This window comes from Podarcis filfolensis (genome assembly GCF_964270895.1).
Source record: "Podarcis filfolensis genome assembly, chromosome: 5".
Taxonomy (NCBI): domain Eukaryota; kingdom Metazoa; phylum Chordata; class Lepidosauria; order Squamata; family Lacertidae; genus Podarcis; species Podarcis filfolensis.
Window position 1 is genome coordinate 51,117,094 of NC_139608.1, and position 20,207 is coordinate 51,137,300.

At 41.4% G+C, this 20,207-nt stretch overlaps 1 protein-coding gene across 1 annotated transcript; it reads left to right on the forward strand.

Annotated features, from left to right (window-relative positions):
• Positions 1 to 7,988: 7,988 nt before the first annotated feature.
• Positions 7,989 to 17,161, forward strand: KCNK18 (potassium two pore domain channel subfamily K member 18; the record flags this gene model as incomplete). The annotated part of the gene is made up of 3 exons (XM_083615158.1): positions 7,989 to 8,208; positions 9,269 to 9,412; positions 16,350 to 17,161. The coding sequence occupies 3 exons, from the start codon at positions 7,989 to 7,991 to the stop codon at positions 17,159 to 17,161; spliced, it is 1,176 nt and encodes a 391-aa protein (XP_083471284.1).
• Between the last annotated feature and the right edge of the window lie 3,046 nt (positions 17,162 to 20,207).

Consider the following 20,207-nt stretch of genomic DNA (forward strand, 5'->3'; position numbering starts at 1 on the left):
TAACCTGAGGTACCACTGTATACAGCAGAGGGTATTCCTGCAAATGTCCTGAACTCAAGTCATGAACGGCTCCAAAGGCTACCAGCACTTTTAATTGGTCCCAGAAACAAACTGGCAGCCAGTGATGCTCATGCAGTTGTACATTTCCTATAACTAGAAGCAACAATCACAATGGCGTCTGCATTCTGCACCTGCCAAATCATTTTCGAGAGGGTGTATCATAGTCGTCTAAATGGAGAGCAAAAGGTGCACTTGCAGATTTCCTGTGGTCTAATCTGTGTCTCTCTGGTATTTTGATATCTGAAAGTGTTTGGCTTGATACCTTATTACCTGATCTAATTTAAAGCAAAGTAAAGGTAAGAAAAATGCAGTGTGGGCTATCTGAATAATCTAAATTTGCAAACATATCTGCCAAAGTCAATACTAAGATGGATCAGGGGTGGTTTGGCTCATGAACTAGTCCAGCTTCATAATAATAATGGTATGAGTCGAGCTTGCCCAATTATTGATTGTAGCCAAGGACTTTCCTACAGATACTTGCCTGACATTTTGGAACACCTTTGAACTGTTGAAGTGAAACATCTTAAATGCGGCTTTCCCCACCTTTCCCTAAAAGCCTGGTTTAACAAATCATGTGTTCCTTGAGTGCCCTCTTGTGGCTCTTTTTATTTAAGTCAAAAAAAGGCTGTAAATAGCTGAATGGTGCATGTAGGAATTGCGGAGCATTCCTGACAGGTAAGTTGACTTCCAGGTGGGTACATGGCTGCTGTGCTTTGATTTATGAAGTGGGATGGGCATTATGAATCTTAACAGCAAAAAATTATAAAAGGATCCCATGGAGGCAGCAAAAACGATGCACTTACACATTATATAACTTGGTGTCCTATACTGAAGAATGCTTAGAATAATGGATAATCCAGCACAGGTCAAAACCCACGTATTATTCTTTGATCACCATCGATTCTATGCATAACAAGCTAGAGGGAATAATCAATAAGCCAAAGTGAAAAAAACAACCTTGAAAAATACTCTGGTAATAGCTCATCAATAGTCCTGCAAATTTCCCGTTGTTTCTGTTACACCACCAAACACTGGGCAGCTTCAGTGTAAATGAGGTCAGAATCTGGCCACAATCCACCACAGACTGACCAGTGCCAGGCAATTTATTGTTGTTACTTAACTTTAAATGGCCCATTGGCTTCCTACTATTTGTGGTATGCTTCAGAAGAACTCTCAGTCCCAAATGATTAAATACAAAATAACCGTGAAGCAGACAGGTAGATGAAATGGCTCTCTAATGGAATGGGCCTGCTGAGCTAATCACTTTTGCTCATATAAACATTTGATGATATAGAAGGATATCATCTTTGTCTAATGCACCAAAGAAATACTTTGGAGTAACCGTAAACTAAACCTATTTTCCTTCTGGGGTACAACTGTTGCACACTTTGTATAACATTTACAAAGTGTAAGCATTTACTGTACGAAGATGTCTAAAGCAACTGACGGTAGTTGCTTCGCATATGGCAGAGGGAAGGGCATTCCACAGTACAGGGGCAGCAGAAGAAAATGCCCTCAGCAGTGAGCCGAGAAGAATTACCCCATATGATTGAAGTGATCTTACAGTTCTATGCAGGGCTAGGGGGACTTTCAGGTAACCTGGTCCTGAGTTGTTCAGGGCTTTATATATTGACAATATGATTCTTTTCATTTTGCCTTGAGAGGGATGTTAAATCAGTGTGCATAGTACTCAAGGTTAGTCAAGTAATGTTGACGTCCATCGGGCAGAAAATCCCACAAATGTCTCTTAACCCCCACTCTGAAATTAATAATAATAATAATAATAATAATAATAATAATAATAATAATAATTTAAACCTCCAATGCAAACAAATTAGATGACCAACCATTTATTGCCCTTCTACCAACTTCCTGAAGTGATTGCTTCACTCTCATTAGCTGTGCAAATCAGCTTCCTTTGGAAGCTACCTCAATCTGCCTAATGGTAGGGCTGGACATTGTCCAGGGTTTAATGAGTGAGGCCAGTTTTCTGAGGCCTGGAAAATCTGGTTTCTAGCTTGGGCATTGGGGCAGAGTTGGCTCCAGTTGTCCTGCTAGATTATCTTCACAAATGATGTCCCCAGGCTGCTGGTTCTGATAGACCCCTCTGCAGCTTCCATTACCATCTGCTATGTATCAGGATACATAGAAACAGGTCTCAGGGGCATAGTGTATGGTGGCTCTTGTCAGGGTATGTTTCAGAAGGTCCTGCTTGGGGATTCTTCTTCCCCGTGGAGTTGTGGCACATGAGCTGGGGTATTGTCACTGTACTACCCTCTTGGCTGTGATGGCACTACTGCTCATCAGGACTAAGATGGGTCAGGGTAGGTGGCGACAAGGGCAGGGGAAACTTTGGGTTGGTGGGAAACTTTGAACTAGAAACTCTTGGGCAAGTCACTATCTCTTAGGCGGCCATTGTAGATATCACATTCCCTGTCCCTCGGTATGGTGTCAGCGGACATATAGGTCATGATCACACAATACTTCAAGGACCGCCTCTTTCCATATGAACTTACCTGGAAGCTGAGATCATCCTCTGAGGCCCTTCTTTGTGTGCTTCCTCCATGGGAGGTCCCAAGTTTGGCAACGCGAGAACGGACCCTTTCTGGCTATCCATTTGTGGAATGCTCTCCCCCAGGAGATTCGGCTGGTGCCTTCATTTTACACCTTTAGGCACCAGGCGAAACATTGCTCTTTAATCTCAGGCCTTTGGCTAATTGACATCCAATGCCCTTTTAAATGTTTTGTGGAAGGGGGGGATTATTGGGTTGTCTCTGTTTTTGTTTTTATTTGTGTTTTTTATATTGTAATTTTGTGTTATAAACAGCCCTGAGATCTACGGGTATAAGGCAGTATACAAATTTAATAAATAATAATAATATGGGTTGGTCTTAAAGGTCTTTAGTTTTAAGCCTTTATGTCAAAAGCAAGCGTATTTCTCTCTTAAGATTGTTAACCTTCTGCATTGGGAATGAATCACGCATCAAGAGTTGGGAGTGTTCCTGCTGTTATTTAAATCCACAAGCACAAACTTGTTCTCTAAGCACCACCAATGCTTGCCAGGCGCTGTAGAGCAGAAATGTGACCTGAGTATGAAGATAGGATTGTGGTGCAATTTGAGGATGAAGTAATGGCATCTCCCTGTTAAGTATAATAGTGGCACAAAACCACCATTCCCATTTGGCTCTTTTAAATGCTACTACAAAACTTGGCATAGTGGGATATGCCCTTAATACTCTAAATGGCATTCCTCAATAAGGCCCATCAATAATTTATCTAAGAGCAATATTTGTAGAAGCATTAAATTAAACAAAGGTGCCACGGGGAATTTAAAGATCCTCTTCCGCCAGTTTAAATTGGAAGAAGAAGAAAGCAGTAAATGGATGCCCCATTCCTCTTGAAAGAAAGATTCCCCTGATTAAGCCAGTATCTCAGTGGCTAACATTAACTCTACCCCATACCACACAACTGTCCCATTTCAAGCAAGACATCCCAGATTTACAGAAACTACCCTGGCTTCTGATCCCAACACCAGATGTCCCGTTTGGGCTGTGCCAGAGCGCAGGACCAAAAGACACAGATTTTTTGGTTCCATGCTGTGGAGCAAGTGTAATTTATCTACTAATTTATCCAAAAGAGATAGAAAAAGCAGATTCATGCTATTACGAGTTGTGTGTGAGATTCCTTCTGCCTTCGTTGTGATGTGCTTAGAGCAATCAAAAACAGATTCTTAACCCAGTCAACTCTTCAATACAACTCATTGTTTATTGTTGAATAATTTCCGTATAAAAATCACTGTATCAATAGAATAAGGGTTTTTTAAGAAAAGAAAAGAATCTAAATTGTTCAAATGCAACCAGCACAGACACATAAAAAATATTTTCCTTTTATTTTCTGGTGCTGCCTAGATTTTGAGAATGGTTTATTTCAGTCCTAAACACATGTATATCCCTGTGGAACATATTCCAAAGTAAGCAAGTATAGTTATTTAAGAGCATAAAACCACACTGATAACAACAATATTACAGTCAGCCAGGCTTAGGATTGTACCTTATCTTGATGAGATCACCAAATAATAATAATAATAATAATAATAATAATAATAATAATAATAATAATTTATTTATACCCCGCCCATCTGGCTGGGTTTCCCCAGCCACTTTGGGCAGCTCCCAACAGAATTATATTATATCTAAATGTAAAAGGTTTTCCTTTATGATAACACAAACACAGTGAGCTTCTTTACTCCATAAAATGCACATCTATTGTTAGTTTAACAACATTCAGCTCCTCCATTTAAGCATTTACAGATGACTTGGTTCAGAGATCTATTTAGATGAATATTTATTAAAGGTAACTGAAAGACACCTTTGGCTGTTTCCACCCTGTTCATTATTTTTCCAGCTCTATGAGAAGTCTAGTTAATTTATATTCAGGATGTAAAGCATAATTCATCACATATAAAAACTGTTCGGGAAAGCATGAATTGTAATTTAAAGGTACTGTGAGATATATAAAAAAGATCATACTTCTGGGTCAAGTCCTATTTATATCTGTACTATTTAAAAAACTAATATAATTGAAGAGAGGCCACCAAAGAGGTAAAAAAGAAATATAATTTCATGGTCATAAACCAGCGTTGGGTTATGTGAGCTCAAGACCATTGATTTTAGTGCATGTGTTGGCTTTTGATCATTTGGAATGCCTTGAAAAGCTACTATCCTGGCCCAGCAATGCCTAATGGAAGATACTATAACCCACCTATTAATATTTCAAGAGAGCAGCAGGCAAGAGCAGGCAAAATAAGAGATGAAAATCAATGCCCATATAAATGAAATGCGGTTGTTTGGTTATTGGCTATGGCTCTGTCACATCTAACCATGTGGTTTCAGGTAGTACCATCTGCGCTTGTGGTAATACATAATCTTCACCATAGTACAGTAGTCTTATATTGTAAGATGTGAGCCTGGGATAATGGCTCAAAAGATGAAATGGAACAAATAACATGACAATCTTGATTTACGTACCCAGATTTGTCTTAGCATCAATATCTGGTCATTGTGACCACAGGGACCCCAAAACATGGAGATAGTGAGTTGCATCAAAGCAATAGCCGATCAGAGATTGTCCATTTAGACTGTATACAAGTTGCACCTGCAACAAAACAGTGATGTGCAGAGTGGTCCTGTTAACAATTCTACCCACTCCAGTTCATTCCCCTTGCCCTGCCCAGTTTCTCATTTTCCTCCCAACAAACTGTTGGAATGTGTTTATTATGAATGCATTTGCTTCACCACCACATATCTCCCCCCCTTTATATGTCCTGGCAAGCAGCAGCAGCAGCAGCATGACTGACAGAAGGACAGGCACATGGTGCCACACTACCATGCTATCTGCCACTGCTTCTGCTCTTGATCTCCAAGGCTTGCCAACCTGCCCACTCAGTTCAGTGATCTTGAGGGTGGGAGATTCCTGCAGCTGTTCTTGTCCGATGGAATGCCTTGAGTACAGTGTGGCATGTAGCAAACATTGCCCCTTTCCTTTTACTCCTTCCCCCAATGAATCACTTAGTGATGGGCAGGAAGGGAAGACGTATAGTATATGTATAAATTATATGGACTTGAAATCTGAGCATTTAATGCTTGGAAGTACAGCAGTTGACTATAATGGAACACCTAAACAACAGCTCATTGATAAAATAATGCAGGGAGAGTTGTTATTGATTATCTAAAAGCCTTTCAGTATCCAAAGAAAGAGCTTTCTAATTTGAACTACTGTGATCCAAGAAAATTAGAAGAACTGCCTGCATTCTAATTTGCACTTATCTGACGGAATAATTGAATTAGGCTTGTCTGCAGTAATCCCCCTCCCCCTATTTCCACAGAATATTTTCATAGCACAACATCTCTGTGTTAGCAAATGAAATAGACTTTTGAAAATGTGTTGGGCTTTACCTTTTATTAGTACAGACCTGAACATGGGGAGGGAGTGCACAGATACCCAGTTTCTTGATCCATGTAGACTGGATCATGCTCAGGAATGGGTCAGGTAGTCTGTGCCCCGTCAGAAGGCTACTCAACATCTTCTTATCCCAACATCAGGATGCTTTCAGGAGCAGATTAAACAATGTCCCAGCAATTTCATGAAAATACTTCAAAACAAAAATTTTTTTTTCCTGCCAGTAGCACCTTAAAGACCAACTAAGTTAGTTCTTGGTATGAGCTTTCGTGTGCATGCACACTTCTTTTCGTGTGCATGCACACGAAAGCTCATACCAAGAACTAACTTAGTTGGTCTTTAAGGTGCTACTGGCAGGAAAAATTTTTTTTTGTTTTGACTATGGCAGACCAACACGGCTACCTATCTGTAAATGAAAATACTTCTCAGAGATACAACAGCACATAGCAAATAGTGACTGGCAGCCTGGTTTGAGAGAAATGAGTAGAATTGCCAGGCCTAGGAATTGAATGTGGTCCTTCAGGCCTCTTCCCATGTGTCACACCCTCATCCCCAAACACAACAACAGTGGATCTTAGTTGAGAATAAGAAAGGGATCTTTATTTTGGCTAAAAATGTTACAGGCTCAGCAGCAAGCATAGGGCCCAAAAATCAGGATCCCAAGGTAACACATACAGAACTGAACAGAAGCAATGCAGATGTCCCAACAATTTCCCTTCCCCTCCCACCAAGCTTATAAATGTGAGTCAGGGTGAGTTAACTTGCAAGACTCTCTCACTTACGTGACCATTCAAAGTCATGCTCTGTCTGGGCTAGTGCATCTGATCCAGTCCACAAAGGCAGCACTTGGTTACTGGCAACAAGACTGTGTCCTGCTAACTCTGACTCCTGCTTCTCCTCCACCTCTTCCTGCTCAGCCCCTCCCACTGGATGGAGTGTATCCAAACTGTCCAGTACCTTGCTGCAAACACTCCATTTGGGGGGGGGGTTAATGTTGCCTACTGCTGGTGGGAGACTGTCTGGAGGAATCCTCTTGTCCACTTGGGTATAGGTTGGGCTCCACCACAGCAGAGCCCCCCAACTCATCTCTACTCAATAATCTACCCTTCCAGAACACATTTTAAAAGGGCCATCAGCCAAAGGCCAGGTTAAAGAGGAACGTTTTTGCCTGGCACCTAAAGGTGTATAATGAAGGCACTTAAGGCATTCTAATCTGTATATATACACAGGATACTGACCTACAACACAGTCCTAATCCTGTCTACTACTTGAATTCAATGGGGCTTATTTCCAGGTTAGTGGGGTTGTTGTTGTCGTTGTTGTTGTCGTTGTTGTCGTTGTTGTCGTTGTTAGGACTGCAGTCTTAGTGCAGCAAACACCCAGAAAGCCAGGATGAAAGGGTGGGAGGAGTAGCAAAACAGAGTGATATTTTGAATTCCCTGGGAAATAGACAGTAATCCATACAATGGCAGAAGCACAATAGATACTACATCTTCACTCCTTGGGGACACCCCCTGATCATATTCCGATCCATTATCTGTATCCATTATCTTTACTCTGCAGTTTGCTTTCTCTTACTGGAAATTTCGTTTCAGTTGTTGCCAGAGGGCAGATCGCAGGAAGTTATACTGCACAGTACCCAAACTATCCCCTCCTTTCAAATATCACGTAACTGTCGAAGAGGCTGTACTGTAGCCTGTCATCTGCATGCATTATAGCTCCGGTGGAAATCAATAGCCATTCTGCACAAAGTATTAACATCTGACAGACGGATATTTCTCAGACATGATTGGTTGCAAGCTCTCTCCAGGCTCCTTTGGGTATTGTGAGGATAACTCCAGTTATAATATCAAGAGCGCTTTAAGCATGGAACAGAAATAGTGTATTCTATTCCTCTTAAGCGGAAGAGGTTTCGCAGGAGTGCTGGAGCCTTCTTGAGTCTGCTTTTGCCGAGACAAAGTTTTGAGAAGATGAAGACAGAACCATCGCCTTCCCAGACAGAGAAAAAGTCCTGCAACCAAGTGTTTTGGACAGTCTTCCCTCATGTCTGCTTCATTTGTTCCTTAGTGATCTACGCATTGCTGGGTGCTCTCATGTTTTCTCACGTTGAAGGAAACAGAGAAAGCAATGAAACAGAAGCATATCAGACTTTCATGCGACAGCTTTGGAATCTGTCAAAGAATTCATCAGGTATGTGCACAAGTAGCATTGGCAGAGATGTATTAACCCAAGTTTATTTCACAGAGTGGATGTCAATTCTCTTGTCCTTTTGAATGTCTGAATATATTTGGGCACCTGTGACTCTGCAATATACTGTGTTGGGTGGTTGGTTTGTTTTTTGCTTGTTTTAATGTGAAAGGATTTCTCATCTTCGGAGGAATCTCTGCTCCCAGTTTCCGAACATCATACTTATCTCTGGTTTATGAAAACAGCTGCTGCTTAGGTCTTCTTCCCCATCTTATGACTTTACCGTTGTGTAGATCTTTCTCACCCCGCACTCTTGGTCATGGGTTGTGGGGCACTGCCCATGAATGGACATTTTGGTGTGAAACAGTTTCCTTGGTTCCAGTAAAGCAGTTCATCATATTGAGGCTTTCTTTCACACCAATCACTGTACCATGCCTGCCCTACAATGCTACAATCCTAAAGTCAAGTTTTGTACATATCCTAAGAAGCAGTAAGTCCTTTTCGAGGAATGTGATTGTTCCAGGATGCATCATTTTAAGAAAGAATGGGTTTGGAACAACGGTGATAATTTATTGAAAAAATATTTAAGATCCAAATTTGTCAGGAACATTTTGTTAAAATTATGTTTTAAATTCAATCTCAGGTTTAATTTTATGATGTTTTCTTTCTTCTATCACTCCTCAGTATTTTCTCCATGCCTTCACTCAGTGCTATGGAAAACATGTAAAAGCACATGATTGTGTTACCAAGCAGGTGCTGTTTGCATTTATTTCAACACCAGCTAGAGTGGAAACCCCCACCCCCACCCAGGAATTAGGGGAGAACAGCTGCCAGATCATAAGCTCGTCCCCGTCCAATCATTACTCTCCTCTCCATGGAATGATGCACTGGAAGAGAGGCGTGTGTGGACTTGTATTTTAAAAAGCTAAACCTCAATAAAAGCCAGCCAGCCAGCCAGTCTGTGCTGAATAACTCAATGGTCCATAACCCTTACTTATTGTCCATCATCCAGGACCATAATTTTCAGTTTGTTTAATACTAAATCCCACTTTCTTATGAACAGGAAATGAGATCTCCTTTGATGAGTTCAAGGAAGAAGCACGTAAGCTGATTGAAACAATTGAATGGGAATGGTTTGGCGACCCTAAAAAGAAATGGTCCTTTCTGGGCTCTCTCTTTTTCTGCTGCACTGTGTTTACAACAGTGGGTAAGTATGACTTTTCGAAAGTATTTTGCATTTGACTTGTTAAGATAATTGAGCTCATCAGCATGTCTGCAAGAAATATATAAACCCCACTGGGGACCTGTAGCTTCTTCAGCAACAGCATATGCCACCAGAATCTTAAAGTTACCTACATTACACCATGAATATAGTCATTGGAGGGTGAATGTCAGTGTCCATGTACATAGGAGTAACTCTCATTGAATTCAGAGAGATTACTTCCAAATATATATACGCATAGGGTTTATGGTTGCAAAGCTACAATCCTGTACTCATTTATCAGACAGTAAGTCACATTGGAGGGACGCGGGTGGCACTGTGGGTTAAACCACAGAGCCTAGGACTTGCTGATCAGAAGGTCGGTGGTTCGAATCCCCGCGATGGGGTGAGCTCCCATTGTTTGGTCCCTGCTCCTGCCAACCTAGCAGTTTGAAAGCACGTCAAAGTGCAAGTAGATAAATAGGTACTGCTCTGGCGGGAAGGTAAACGGCGTTTCTGTGTGCTGCTCTGGTTCACCAAAAGCGGCTTAGTCATGCTGGCCACATGACCCGGAAGCTGTACGACGGCTCCCTCGGCCAGTAAAGCAAGATGAGCGCCGCAACCCCAGAGTCAGTCACGACTGGACCTAATGGTCAGGGGTCCCTTTACCTTTACCTGTAAGTCACATTGGATACAGTGGGATTTACTTCCGAGAAAACATGTGATTGTACTGCAAGTTACATCAAGGACCTCTCATAAAGTTTTTACGTACAATGTGAAGACACTTCTTCAGTGTTATAAAAATAGCTGAAACAAACAAGTAAGCTAAGTCATCATTGGCTTCAGAAACTTCCCATAGAAAGATGGGGTAAAGCTTCCAGGATTATTCATTGGGGCAGCCATATAAGGGAGTACAGGATGTGTGGCTCATGAGGGTCCCCAGGCACACCAAATCTAGAAATCTTCTTACATTTCTGTTTGGAAAAGGTTTAAAGTTATTGATGTTAAAAAAATAATATTTGCAATATTCGAATATAACTTTATTATGTCAGTTAGTATTATGTCTAAAGACGTGTCTCTAATTTATATACATTCTGAAGACTTGTGCTTCATATTTTAATCCCCAATCAAATCACATCACATCAAATCTTTACTAATCTTGTTGATGAAAAACATTTAGAGAACAGGACAAAACACACGTAAAACACATTCACTTCATATTTAATTATATTCCAACAGAATATTAATACAGTATTTAATAATAAAGTGATAAAATATCAAACATTAAAAACTTCCCTAAACAGGGCTGCCTTCAGATGTCTTCTAAAAGTCAGATAGTTGTTTATTTCCTTGACATCCAATGGGAGGGTGCCACTACCGAGAAGGCCCTCTGCCTGGTTCCCTGTAACTTCGCTTCTCGCAGTGAGGGAACTGCCAGAAGGCCCTTGGAGCTGCACCTCAGCATCCAGGCAGAACAATGGAGGTGGAGATGTTCCTTATTATTAATTTTATTGGCCTCCATCTATCTTGAGAGACAATGGAGTGTGCCTGGGGGGCAGGCGCAAGTCAAACTGCTGTGCTAGCGGCACTGAAGTGACTCCCCTGGGGCACAAACCAGGACAGTTTGTATGGAGGTCCAGGGCTGCCAAGATGACAAGACAAGATCCCCCTCTCAGCCTCTCTATTGTGGTTCAAAGGAAAGCCGAGCAATATGTTTGGCACCAGCATTGCTGCAGGAGTTGCCGGAAGGAGGTGTACAAGATGCCATCCAACTGTCTTAGGGACTCCACTCAGGATTTGTGTAGGGTTTAGTCCTTAGTCTTTTCTTCTCCCAAAGATATCCCGCAAGGCAGCAGAGGTTTAGGATCAGAGTTTTCCTTCTCCTAGATGGGCTGCCTTCCCAGGTTGATGAGCCCCATCTGCCCCTCATTTCCCTCTACAGCATGTGCAGAAACCCCTTTCTTCACCGTTGGACCCACTACTGGTCTTGTCCACTCAATCTGGCAGCCCCTGTCTTCACGTGCAGGAGAAGTCCCTAACTCACAAGGGTTTGAGACCCATTGGCTACCCTCACCTGGTTTCGCCAGCCAGTGAAGTCATTCCTGGGATATGGCTGCTGTCATGCGCTGACAGCTTCTAAGAGCCACAGGTGAGAGCTGAGTGCAGGGTGGGGACCAAAGTGGACAAACTACCCCAGAAGGAGAACCACGTGTCCCCCACCACAGGTACTACCCCTCTCTTAACACCCCGTTCACCCCTCATATTTAATTCAGCTGCTAATAATATTATTTCATCTCCTGTCAGAATATATTGGTATATAATCAAATTAAATTGGGAGCTCTCCCTCCAGAAAAAAACCTCATTTTTTTCTCAGTGAAATATGATTGCCACTACCTCAAACCAGGAAGAAGAAACCAGGTCAGGAGGACACTAGTCTCAAACCGCCATAGTGCATAATGTATAAATGATGATTTGGTTTCAGTGTCAGAGCATTGATGCCTCTCTTAGTGCTTAGGCTATGTGTACTATGTATATTCTTGTGATGCATGCACCAGAGATAGATTCTCTACCTCTGCACAGATAGCCTGTATAGTATAGTGCTTAGAGTACCTGGCAGACTGGAGTTCAAATCCCCACTCAGCCATGAAGCTCACTGGATCACTACCTCTCCACCTAACCTACTTCACAGGGTTGTTGTGAGGATAAATGGGAAGGAAGAGGAAACATGTATGCCACTTTGAGCTTCCTGGAGGAAAGGTGGAATATAAATGTAATAAATAAATGAATGAATCTTCAGGTCATCAGTTGGTATACCCCAATTTATTTCCTGAGATTGAGGTAAAGACAATAACTTATAGGGACCACTTCAATGAACATATTATGTGGGTAACCAATGATATTCAAGGAGCAAGTAAAATCTCACTTGGAGTTCTCTTAAAGATATATTAGCAAGGAGCAATGTTAGTTTTTAACATTTGCATTTTCCTTCCAGTGTAGTACATCATATGGGGAAAGGTGGGCTTTGGTGAATCTAGTCTTCTTCTGCTAGCTAAGTCATTTAAGATGACTGTTTCAAGAAAGAATCATCTAAGCAACATATGCATACCAAAAGATTCACAGTAATAGGGACCTAATTCGTTTGTGGCTGACAAATGCCATATTGCTATTTTTAGCAATTGAATTTATAGTAAAATAAGCAACAGGGTAGATCCAAAAGGTGTCTCATAACAGAAATATTAATACATGACAATTTTTAACAAAAATAAAATAAAAATATTAGTATTGATGTCATTTGATGATTTTCAAAAGTTAAGACGTGATTGACACTGTTCTGCATTCTCTTCCCCCCTCCTCACTTGTGGCTGCTTGCCATACATTGGCAACCTATTTCTTGATTGTGAGCACTTTGGAACTACACCAACTTTTTGCAATTATCATTTTTGCTGTCGTCAACAATTCTGGGATTACAAGACAGTGCATGTCTGATTTGTAGTCACTTATGAATCCAGGCAATAAGGATTTGGGAGTTAATGGCCAATTATAGTCTGTAATTGATTTCTGTTTAAAAAATTTTCCCAAACTGTTTAGACAACAGTTTGGGAAAGAGGGGATGTTCACTGAGACCTTTCATGGGCATCAGAGGAGGTACCAACTGGCACAGCCATCCTCTGAAATTTGCACATCTTTGAATTTTTCAAATCACTCAAATCATATATATACACATTATACTCAAGAAAACTGCTTTCCAATAATGTGTATATTAGGTAAAACTCTGTACAAAAATGTGTATATTAGAAGAAAAGGAATATAAAGGGACAGAAGAGTAGAGACTACTTAGCTAGATGGACCTGATATGTGGCAAATTCCTACTATCTAACTGAGATCCAGTGTGGTATAGTATTTAGAGGGCCAGGGAGTTCCCCGATCAGACACCTGCCCTCTGTCCTTGGGCCAGAAGTTATATCTCAGCCTAGTCTAGACTGCTGTGAGGATTAAAATGGACCATAAGACATTTTATTTTTGACACCATACATTGCAATCCAGCAACAGCATTCCAAGTGAGATGGGCTAAATCAGTTTAACAGCTGGCCCACTGCAGTCAGTGAGGCTGCAACCTGCAACCCACTTGCTAGGGTAGAGCATGGCAGGTGTGTTTGGATCTTATGGCCTTTAGGTTGCAGAAAGCTATTGGATCAGATGTCTGTCAAGAGCCATCTGTCCCCGTCCCCTTGTGCAGGCAGAAGAGTGGAAGAGAGAGAATAAAGACGAGGGTGGGTGTGGGGGTTAGGTCCAATTTCAGCTCTGGTTATGCCAACTGCTGGCATTCAGCCCAGCATAGCTTATTCTCAAAGACAGATGAAAGATTGACCATCCTTGTACTAAGGAGTAAGCCTCATTAAACTTAGTGAGATTTGCTTCTGTAAGAATGCAAAGGGAGTTTGCAGTGATGCAAGTAGTTCATGCAGAGTGACCTTATCCTGACTTTCCCATGTTGTAGCCTCACAGTTAGAAAAGCCGTAGAAATGTTTCTATAACTGAAGTATCAAAAAGTTGATTGTAAAAAATATTTCCAGTTAGGGGGCAAATGATAAATGAACAAATAAAGGAATCCAGTTTGAATATGACATTCTTAGCAGCTGCAGCAAAGTCCATTTGTATTAACCTAGAATAAAATCATTATAAAAATTTCATATGTTGGGTATTTGCCACCTTATATGTTGAACAGAATAGATAACATTGACTATTAAAACTACTGGAAACATACAGGTGTTGTGAATAAGGCAGAAAAATAAGAATCTATCTTGCAGGGAAATAAAACCTCCAAGAAATTTGAATATATTTTAGTACAGCAGGTTTTCAACGTTATCTTAAAGCAGCAAACATATAAAAGAATATTTGTCCAGCTGTAGACTTGCACTGGAGATTTCATACTATCATAAAGCTGGAAATAATAATAATAATAATAATAATAATAATAATAATAATAATAATAATAATAATATAGTTCCCTGCTCCAAAAGAAGGTTTATCCCTCCACCAGTTCTCTTCCCCTTCCTGGTCCAATCCATATACGCAATCCAGACTGTTGTGGCTCATGAACTAGAAGGTGCCTGTAAGGCAAATACCCCTGGACTCAGGAAATCAAGCCAAGCCAGCAAAATCATGAAAGCAATGCCAATCTATTTGCTGAGGTTTTTTTTGTTTATTTGAGATAGGAAAGGAGGACACACTCTCTGTTGCCTGTAACCTCAGGCAGAATTTGTTAGTATTTGGGTGGACTGTATTGTTAAAGTATTTTACAAATAACAACCCCACCCCATCCCCCCAAAAATCCCAGAGTCTGGGCTTAAGCCTTTTCGATTACTATCATTAAGAGATAAAAAGGAAACACAAAAAAAACTACTCCATACATTTAAATTATAGCAATTAACTTCCTCCTCTAGCCAATCCCTGAAGTCTACATTATTAGTTGCTTCCAGGTGTGAAAGTAAGGAGGTAAAGGCATTCCAAGCTTCAAGGCCACACATCAAGTTGGCTGTAAAGTTGAGAATGGAATCTAAAGACTGTAGGAACGCTTAGTAGCAAGAATTCATGCAGTATTTGGGACGTACTTCTATAACAACTTTTCTGGGAGTAAGTCCTATTGAACTCAGTGCGACATGCTTTTGAGTGGACACAAATAAGATATGCTGTTAAACCTTTGGTTTGCTAACATCTCTTGATGAACTAAGTAGCATATGTAGTGACAGATCTCCTCATAAACTACTATCTTCATATTGTACTTTGTATGCAGTGTGGAATCACTGTACCCCCCCAACCCAATTTTCTATTAGTTCTTAGGAGGAAAGGACTCTGATCATAACATATAGGAATGTTATTAATGCAAGTTGACATCATGTGATTTGATTTGTTGATGATTTGCCCTTTGCTGCTAGATCTTTAAGGGAGAGTGAGGCCTCAGGCAGCAGATACTAAAGGGAAGGGAGCAGGCAGAACTGTGTAACCCATACAGACTGCCCTGAAAGCCCTAAGGTAGCTTGCTGTCCTCAGATGGGGTGGATAATTTTTTCCCATTGCCAAATGTAAGAGTCAAGTACAAGTTTGATCAACTTCCGTGCATGGAATGGGAGAAGTGCCATCTTTCACCTTTGCCTCAGGCAGCAAAATGTCTTGGGCTGGCCTTGTGTTGTAGTCAACCAGTGTATTACAAAGAGATGAAGTTGAAGTATGCTAACATCTTGCTAAATCACCTACCAGCACTTAAAAAAATCAAAATCAACCAAGGATTACCAAAAGTCAGTCTTTAGTTGAGCAAAAGATACCCAAGTTAGATACAGTGGTACCTCGGGTTACAGGCGCTTCAGGTTACAGACGCTTCAGGTTACAGTCTCCGCTAACCCAGAAATAGTACCTTGGGTTAAGAACTTTGCTTCAGGATGAGAACAGAAATCACGTGGTGGCGGCACGGCGGCAGAGGGAGGCCCCATTAGCTAAAGTGGTGCTTCAGATTAAGAACAGTTTCAGGTTAAGAATGGACCTCCAGAACAAATTAAGTTCTTAACCCGAGGTACCACTGTACTGGAAGAATGTTGTTATTTGCAGATAAGCATGAAGAAACTAAGGATAAACTCTACAAAAGGAGGCAACTTTTCCAAAAGAATTTTTAAAATGCACAAAAGGGGACTTAAAGAAACCATTTCATCTTGCATTGTAGGTAGGAAAATTAAGTTCTGCGTAGTATTTGTCACATGCAATGGAAATACATGAATGTAGTAGAGCTGTCTGTTTTTAGACTTCACGTTCTGGGTGGCAGGGAAGCAATATTGGATAAAGGGAGGAAATTCTTTGCATATTTCATCAGCTTGGTTTTAATTGACATACCAGTGAAAAAACAAATCAAATGGAATTTAAATTGTGCTTCTCTGATTCTGTTTGGTTTCAGGTTATGGTCATACCTACCCTGTGACAAGACCTGGGAAATACTTGTGTATGCTGTATGCATTATTTGGCATCCCTCTAATGTTCTTAGTTCTCACTGATATGGGAGACATCCTCTCATCTATATTATCCACATCTTACAATAAAGGGAGACAACTACAGTCAAAAATATTAGCCAGGCTTTCTCTTGCATCCTGCTGGAAGAAGAAGAGAGACTCAAAATCTGGATCCTTAGCCCTCAGGCAAACCAAAGTAGTCCTTCATGAACCTTTAAACATCAAAGAAGTGCTAAGACATCATTCTTCACTGAAAATAAAGCCTTGCCAAAGTCGAAATGTCGAAATATTTGAACAACTTATTGCCAGGGAGAACCAGTTCCTTGCACCACCGAGACCTGGCAAGTTTGAACGATGGAGTTCATGCCCTGAACTGGATTCAGGGGCAATGATGAACCACATGATTGACAATATTGACAATATAGGGAAAAGAGTAGAAAAGTTGGATGTGCCATTTTGGTTGATGATGCTCATTGTCTTTGTATACATTTCCTGTGCTGCCGCCATCCTTCCGCGCTGGGAAAGCCGTTTGAATTTCGAGGGCGCTTTCTATTTCTGCTTCATCACCTTAACAACAATTGGCTTTGGTGACGTTGCCCTGGAACACCCCAACTTCTTTTTGTTTTTGTCATTTTATATTGTAGTCGGCATGGAAATTGTCATCATCGCTTTCAAGCTGGGACAAGACAGGCTCATTTCTCTGTACAAAAAGTTGATCTGCTGCATCGGACGGAAAAATGCCCCACAAAAAATGGTATGAAAAATGTCCATCTAACTAAAAGGAGAGGCAGCAACATCAGTGCCAAACTCATGTTGATGGACAGCTGCTGCAGGCTATTGCAAATGCTTTTGTTTTTCCACCTTAGATTCAGTAATGGAAAATCATGATGGGTGATTATTTTCATTGACAGTGGGATCTGCTGTAAACTAGTGGAATGATTATGGAGCAGCTGAACACAAATGATAGTGAGGGCATTCCTCCCCTTTAAGGAGTGGAATAAAACTATTCTTTGGAACGCTAGGTAATATAGAAGGTGCCACTCTGTTAAATATGAATATTTACAATTGTGTGGACATATCCACCATTTGGCTCCCCCCACTCCATTGGCAATGACAGCGGTGAGCTAGAATAATTGATAATAACAATGAAATATTTACAGTATTAATATACCACATCTTACTGAAATTGGTTCCATGTACATTTACACAATTGAGATAACAAAATAAAACACACAATTGGTAAGATTTAAAATGCTTAAAATTTAAAAACCTGGGATAACAAAAGGGGGGTTGTTTGGCACCCAAAATATGATGGTGATTGATCAATCAATCAATCAATCAATCAATCTAAATAACACTTGACGCAAAAAAAGGACTTCAATATGGTTTACAGGTATATTTTTAAAAATACTGAATCATTGAAATATAGGCATCCAAAATTAAAATGTGCAATAAAACAATTTCATCAAAATATAGACAATTGAATCTGCAATTAAGGGGTCATCCATAACAAAAGGAACTCCTTGATGGACACTGGCGGATGAAGAGGTTCCTGTGGAAGCTGGTTTTCTCTCAGCTGCCCCTGATCTAAGCATGGCAAATGGCTTTGAAAACCACTGAGAAGAAATCCAGAAGAACCCACCATGTTACATTCCCTCTGTCTCTCCTAGAGATGGTTATCAACCAGGGCAACCAAGGCAGTTTCAGATGGCAACATTACTACCATGTGAACTTCCTGGGGGATGCCATTCCATGAATGAGGCACCATGGCTGAGAAAGCCCCCTGTCCAGTTATCACTCACTTCACTGATGTCACCCTGGTCTATTTAGTTGTCACATCTGAACCAGAAGTGGCTGTATAAGCTCTGGACTGGATTCTGTGGTGGGCTGGATGAAGGCTAGGAAACTGAGTGAATCCTGGCATGACAGAGCTTCTGTGGGCAAGTGATTTCTGTGGTCAGAAGATAGGCCAGCTGTCTGTTCTGGGCAGGGTTGCATGACCTTTGAAAGTGCAGGCATGCAGTCTGGGGGATGCTCCTACAGGTGCCTGTCACTGGAAACGCAGGTATCTTCCTAGGCTTGAAAAATCTGCTAATAAACCAATATGCTACTGGGTCCAATCTCTTCTTCTTCTTTCTTTGGCAATCACTCATAGCTAAATATGGTCTTAACAGTGTGTCCATAAGTGACTGTGGAGGCCAATTCTGGACCCACAGATCAAATTTAAGGTGCTGCTGTTAGTATGTATATAAAGCCTTAAACAATTTGGGGCCACTGCCAGGCAAAGCCACCCCCTGAATTGTCGGCAGCAAGAAAGTGGACAAGTGAGAGACGGCTGAGGGCAATCTGAGGTTGGTGGGCCAGTTGCCCATTTGCCCTAACAGATCAGCCTCTACCAGTAGCAGCACTGATGTTATGGAACCCCCTGCCAAAGAAGATCAAGCAAGTTCCATCTGTATTAACTTAGAAGCAAAGATCTTTGTTTAATCAAGCTTTCCTGAAATGTGACCATTTTTGTATTATTAGTTACTTGACTGACAGTACAGTATTCATGTTTGAATTTTATATTGTTTCATGTAACTTTTTGTACCATTCAGCACTTAGGTGGGACTTTCCTTTTGACTGAATGGTGTATAAATTTGCTAAAGAAAATAAAGAATAACAGGAAAGAACCTTAGCTAATGATCTGAGAGTGCAAGCAGGAAGGCACTCCTGCAAGTACTGGGATCCCAAGCTGTTTAGGCTTTAAAAGTCAATGCCAGCACTTTGAGTGGGCATAGAAGTGGGCAGCCAGCCAGTTGAGCTCTTTTAATGATATATGACCTGAATAGGCTGTGCCAGTTAAAATCCTGGCAGCTGTAGCAGCTCAAGCTTCCAAACTGCTGCCTTCAAAGGCAGCCCCAGATGGAACACATTATAGGAATCCAATTGGGAGGTTATCAGGGCAAGGGCAACTGCGGCCAGACTAGCCTTGTGCAGGAGAAGCCACAGATAATAAACCAGGCAAAGCTAATGAAAAGCACTATGACAGCCTAGGCTGTAGCTTGCCCCATGAGAGAGAGAGAAGGAAGGCAACTAAACCAGTCCAACCAACCCCTTCTTGGCCACTTCACCACTGTCACAAAGCGGATGTCTTTATTTTTCTCCGGGTGCCTCTGCTAAAAAGCCCTTTAATTGGCACAACTTGCTCCTAATACTGAGTAGTGTGGCATTTAGGGTGCAATCCTAATCCTGGCTGCCAAGCAGCAAGGATTTATCAAGCAACAGGCACTCTGCCACATCTCCAGCCCCGACACACACAGCAGCCGACATGGAAGGTGGAGGGAGGCAGCAAAAGTGCTGGAGCTGATGCTTCAACTGGTCCCAGTGTCATCACACAACAGCAGTGGCTCAGGATGAACAGATCCTAGGGCAGCTTCCCTCCTCTACAAAAATACTCCATTTCAGGGTAGAGGAGATCCCGTAGGAAGCACTGCTGCACACCTGTACATTTCGTAGGCAGAAGGATAATAACATCAATGGAATGAAACCTGCGACATTTCATCAGTGGCAGAAAGCTGGAGGCTAGCTTAGCCAGGAGAGCTGGGTGCAAGTGACTGAGCACTCCCACCCCTGAGCCTGGCGCAAGAGAGAAGATTGAATTGGTTTGCCAGGCACTGAATGAGTAACAAGGTCTCATACCTCCCCCCTATATGAAGTTTTTCACAATGTGTTCCCTGGAAAATATATGTGGCTGAGAGGGATATGTCAAATTTTCCTGCATATGTCCAATCTTTGTTCGTTACTTTGCAGAGAACACTTGGATA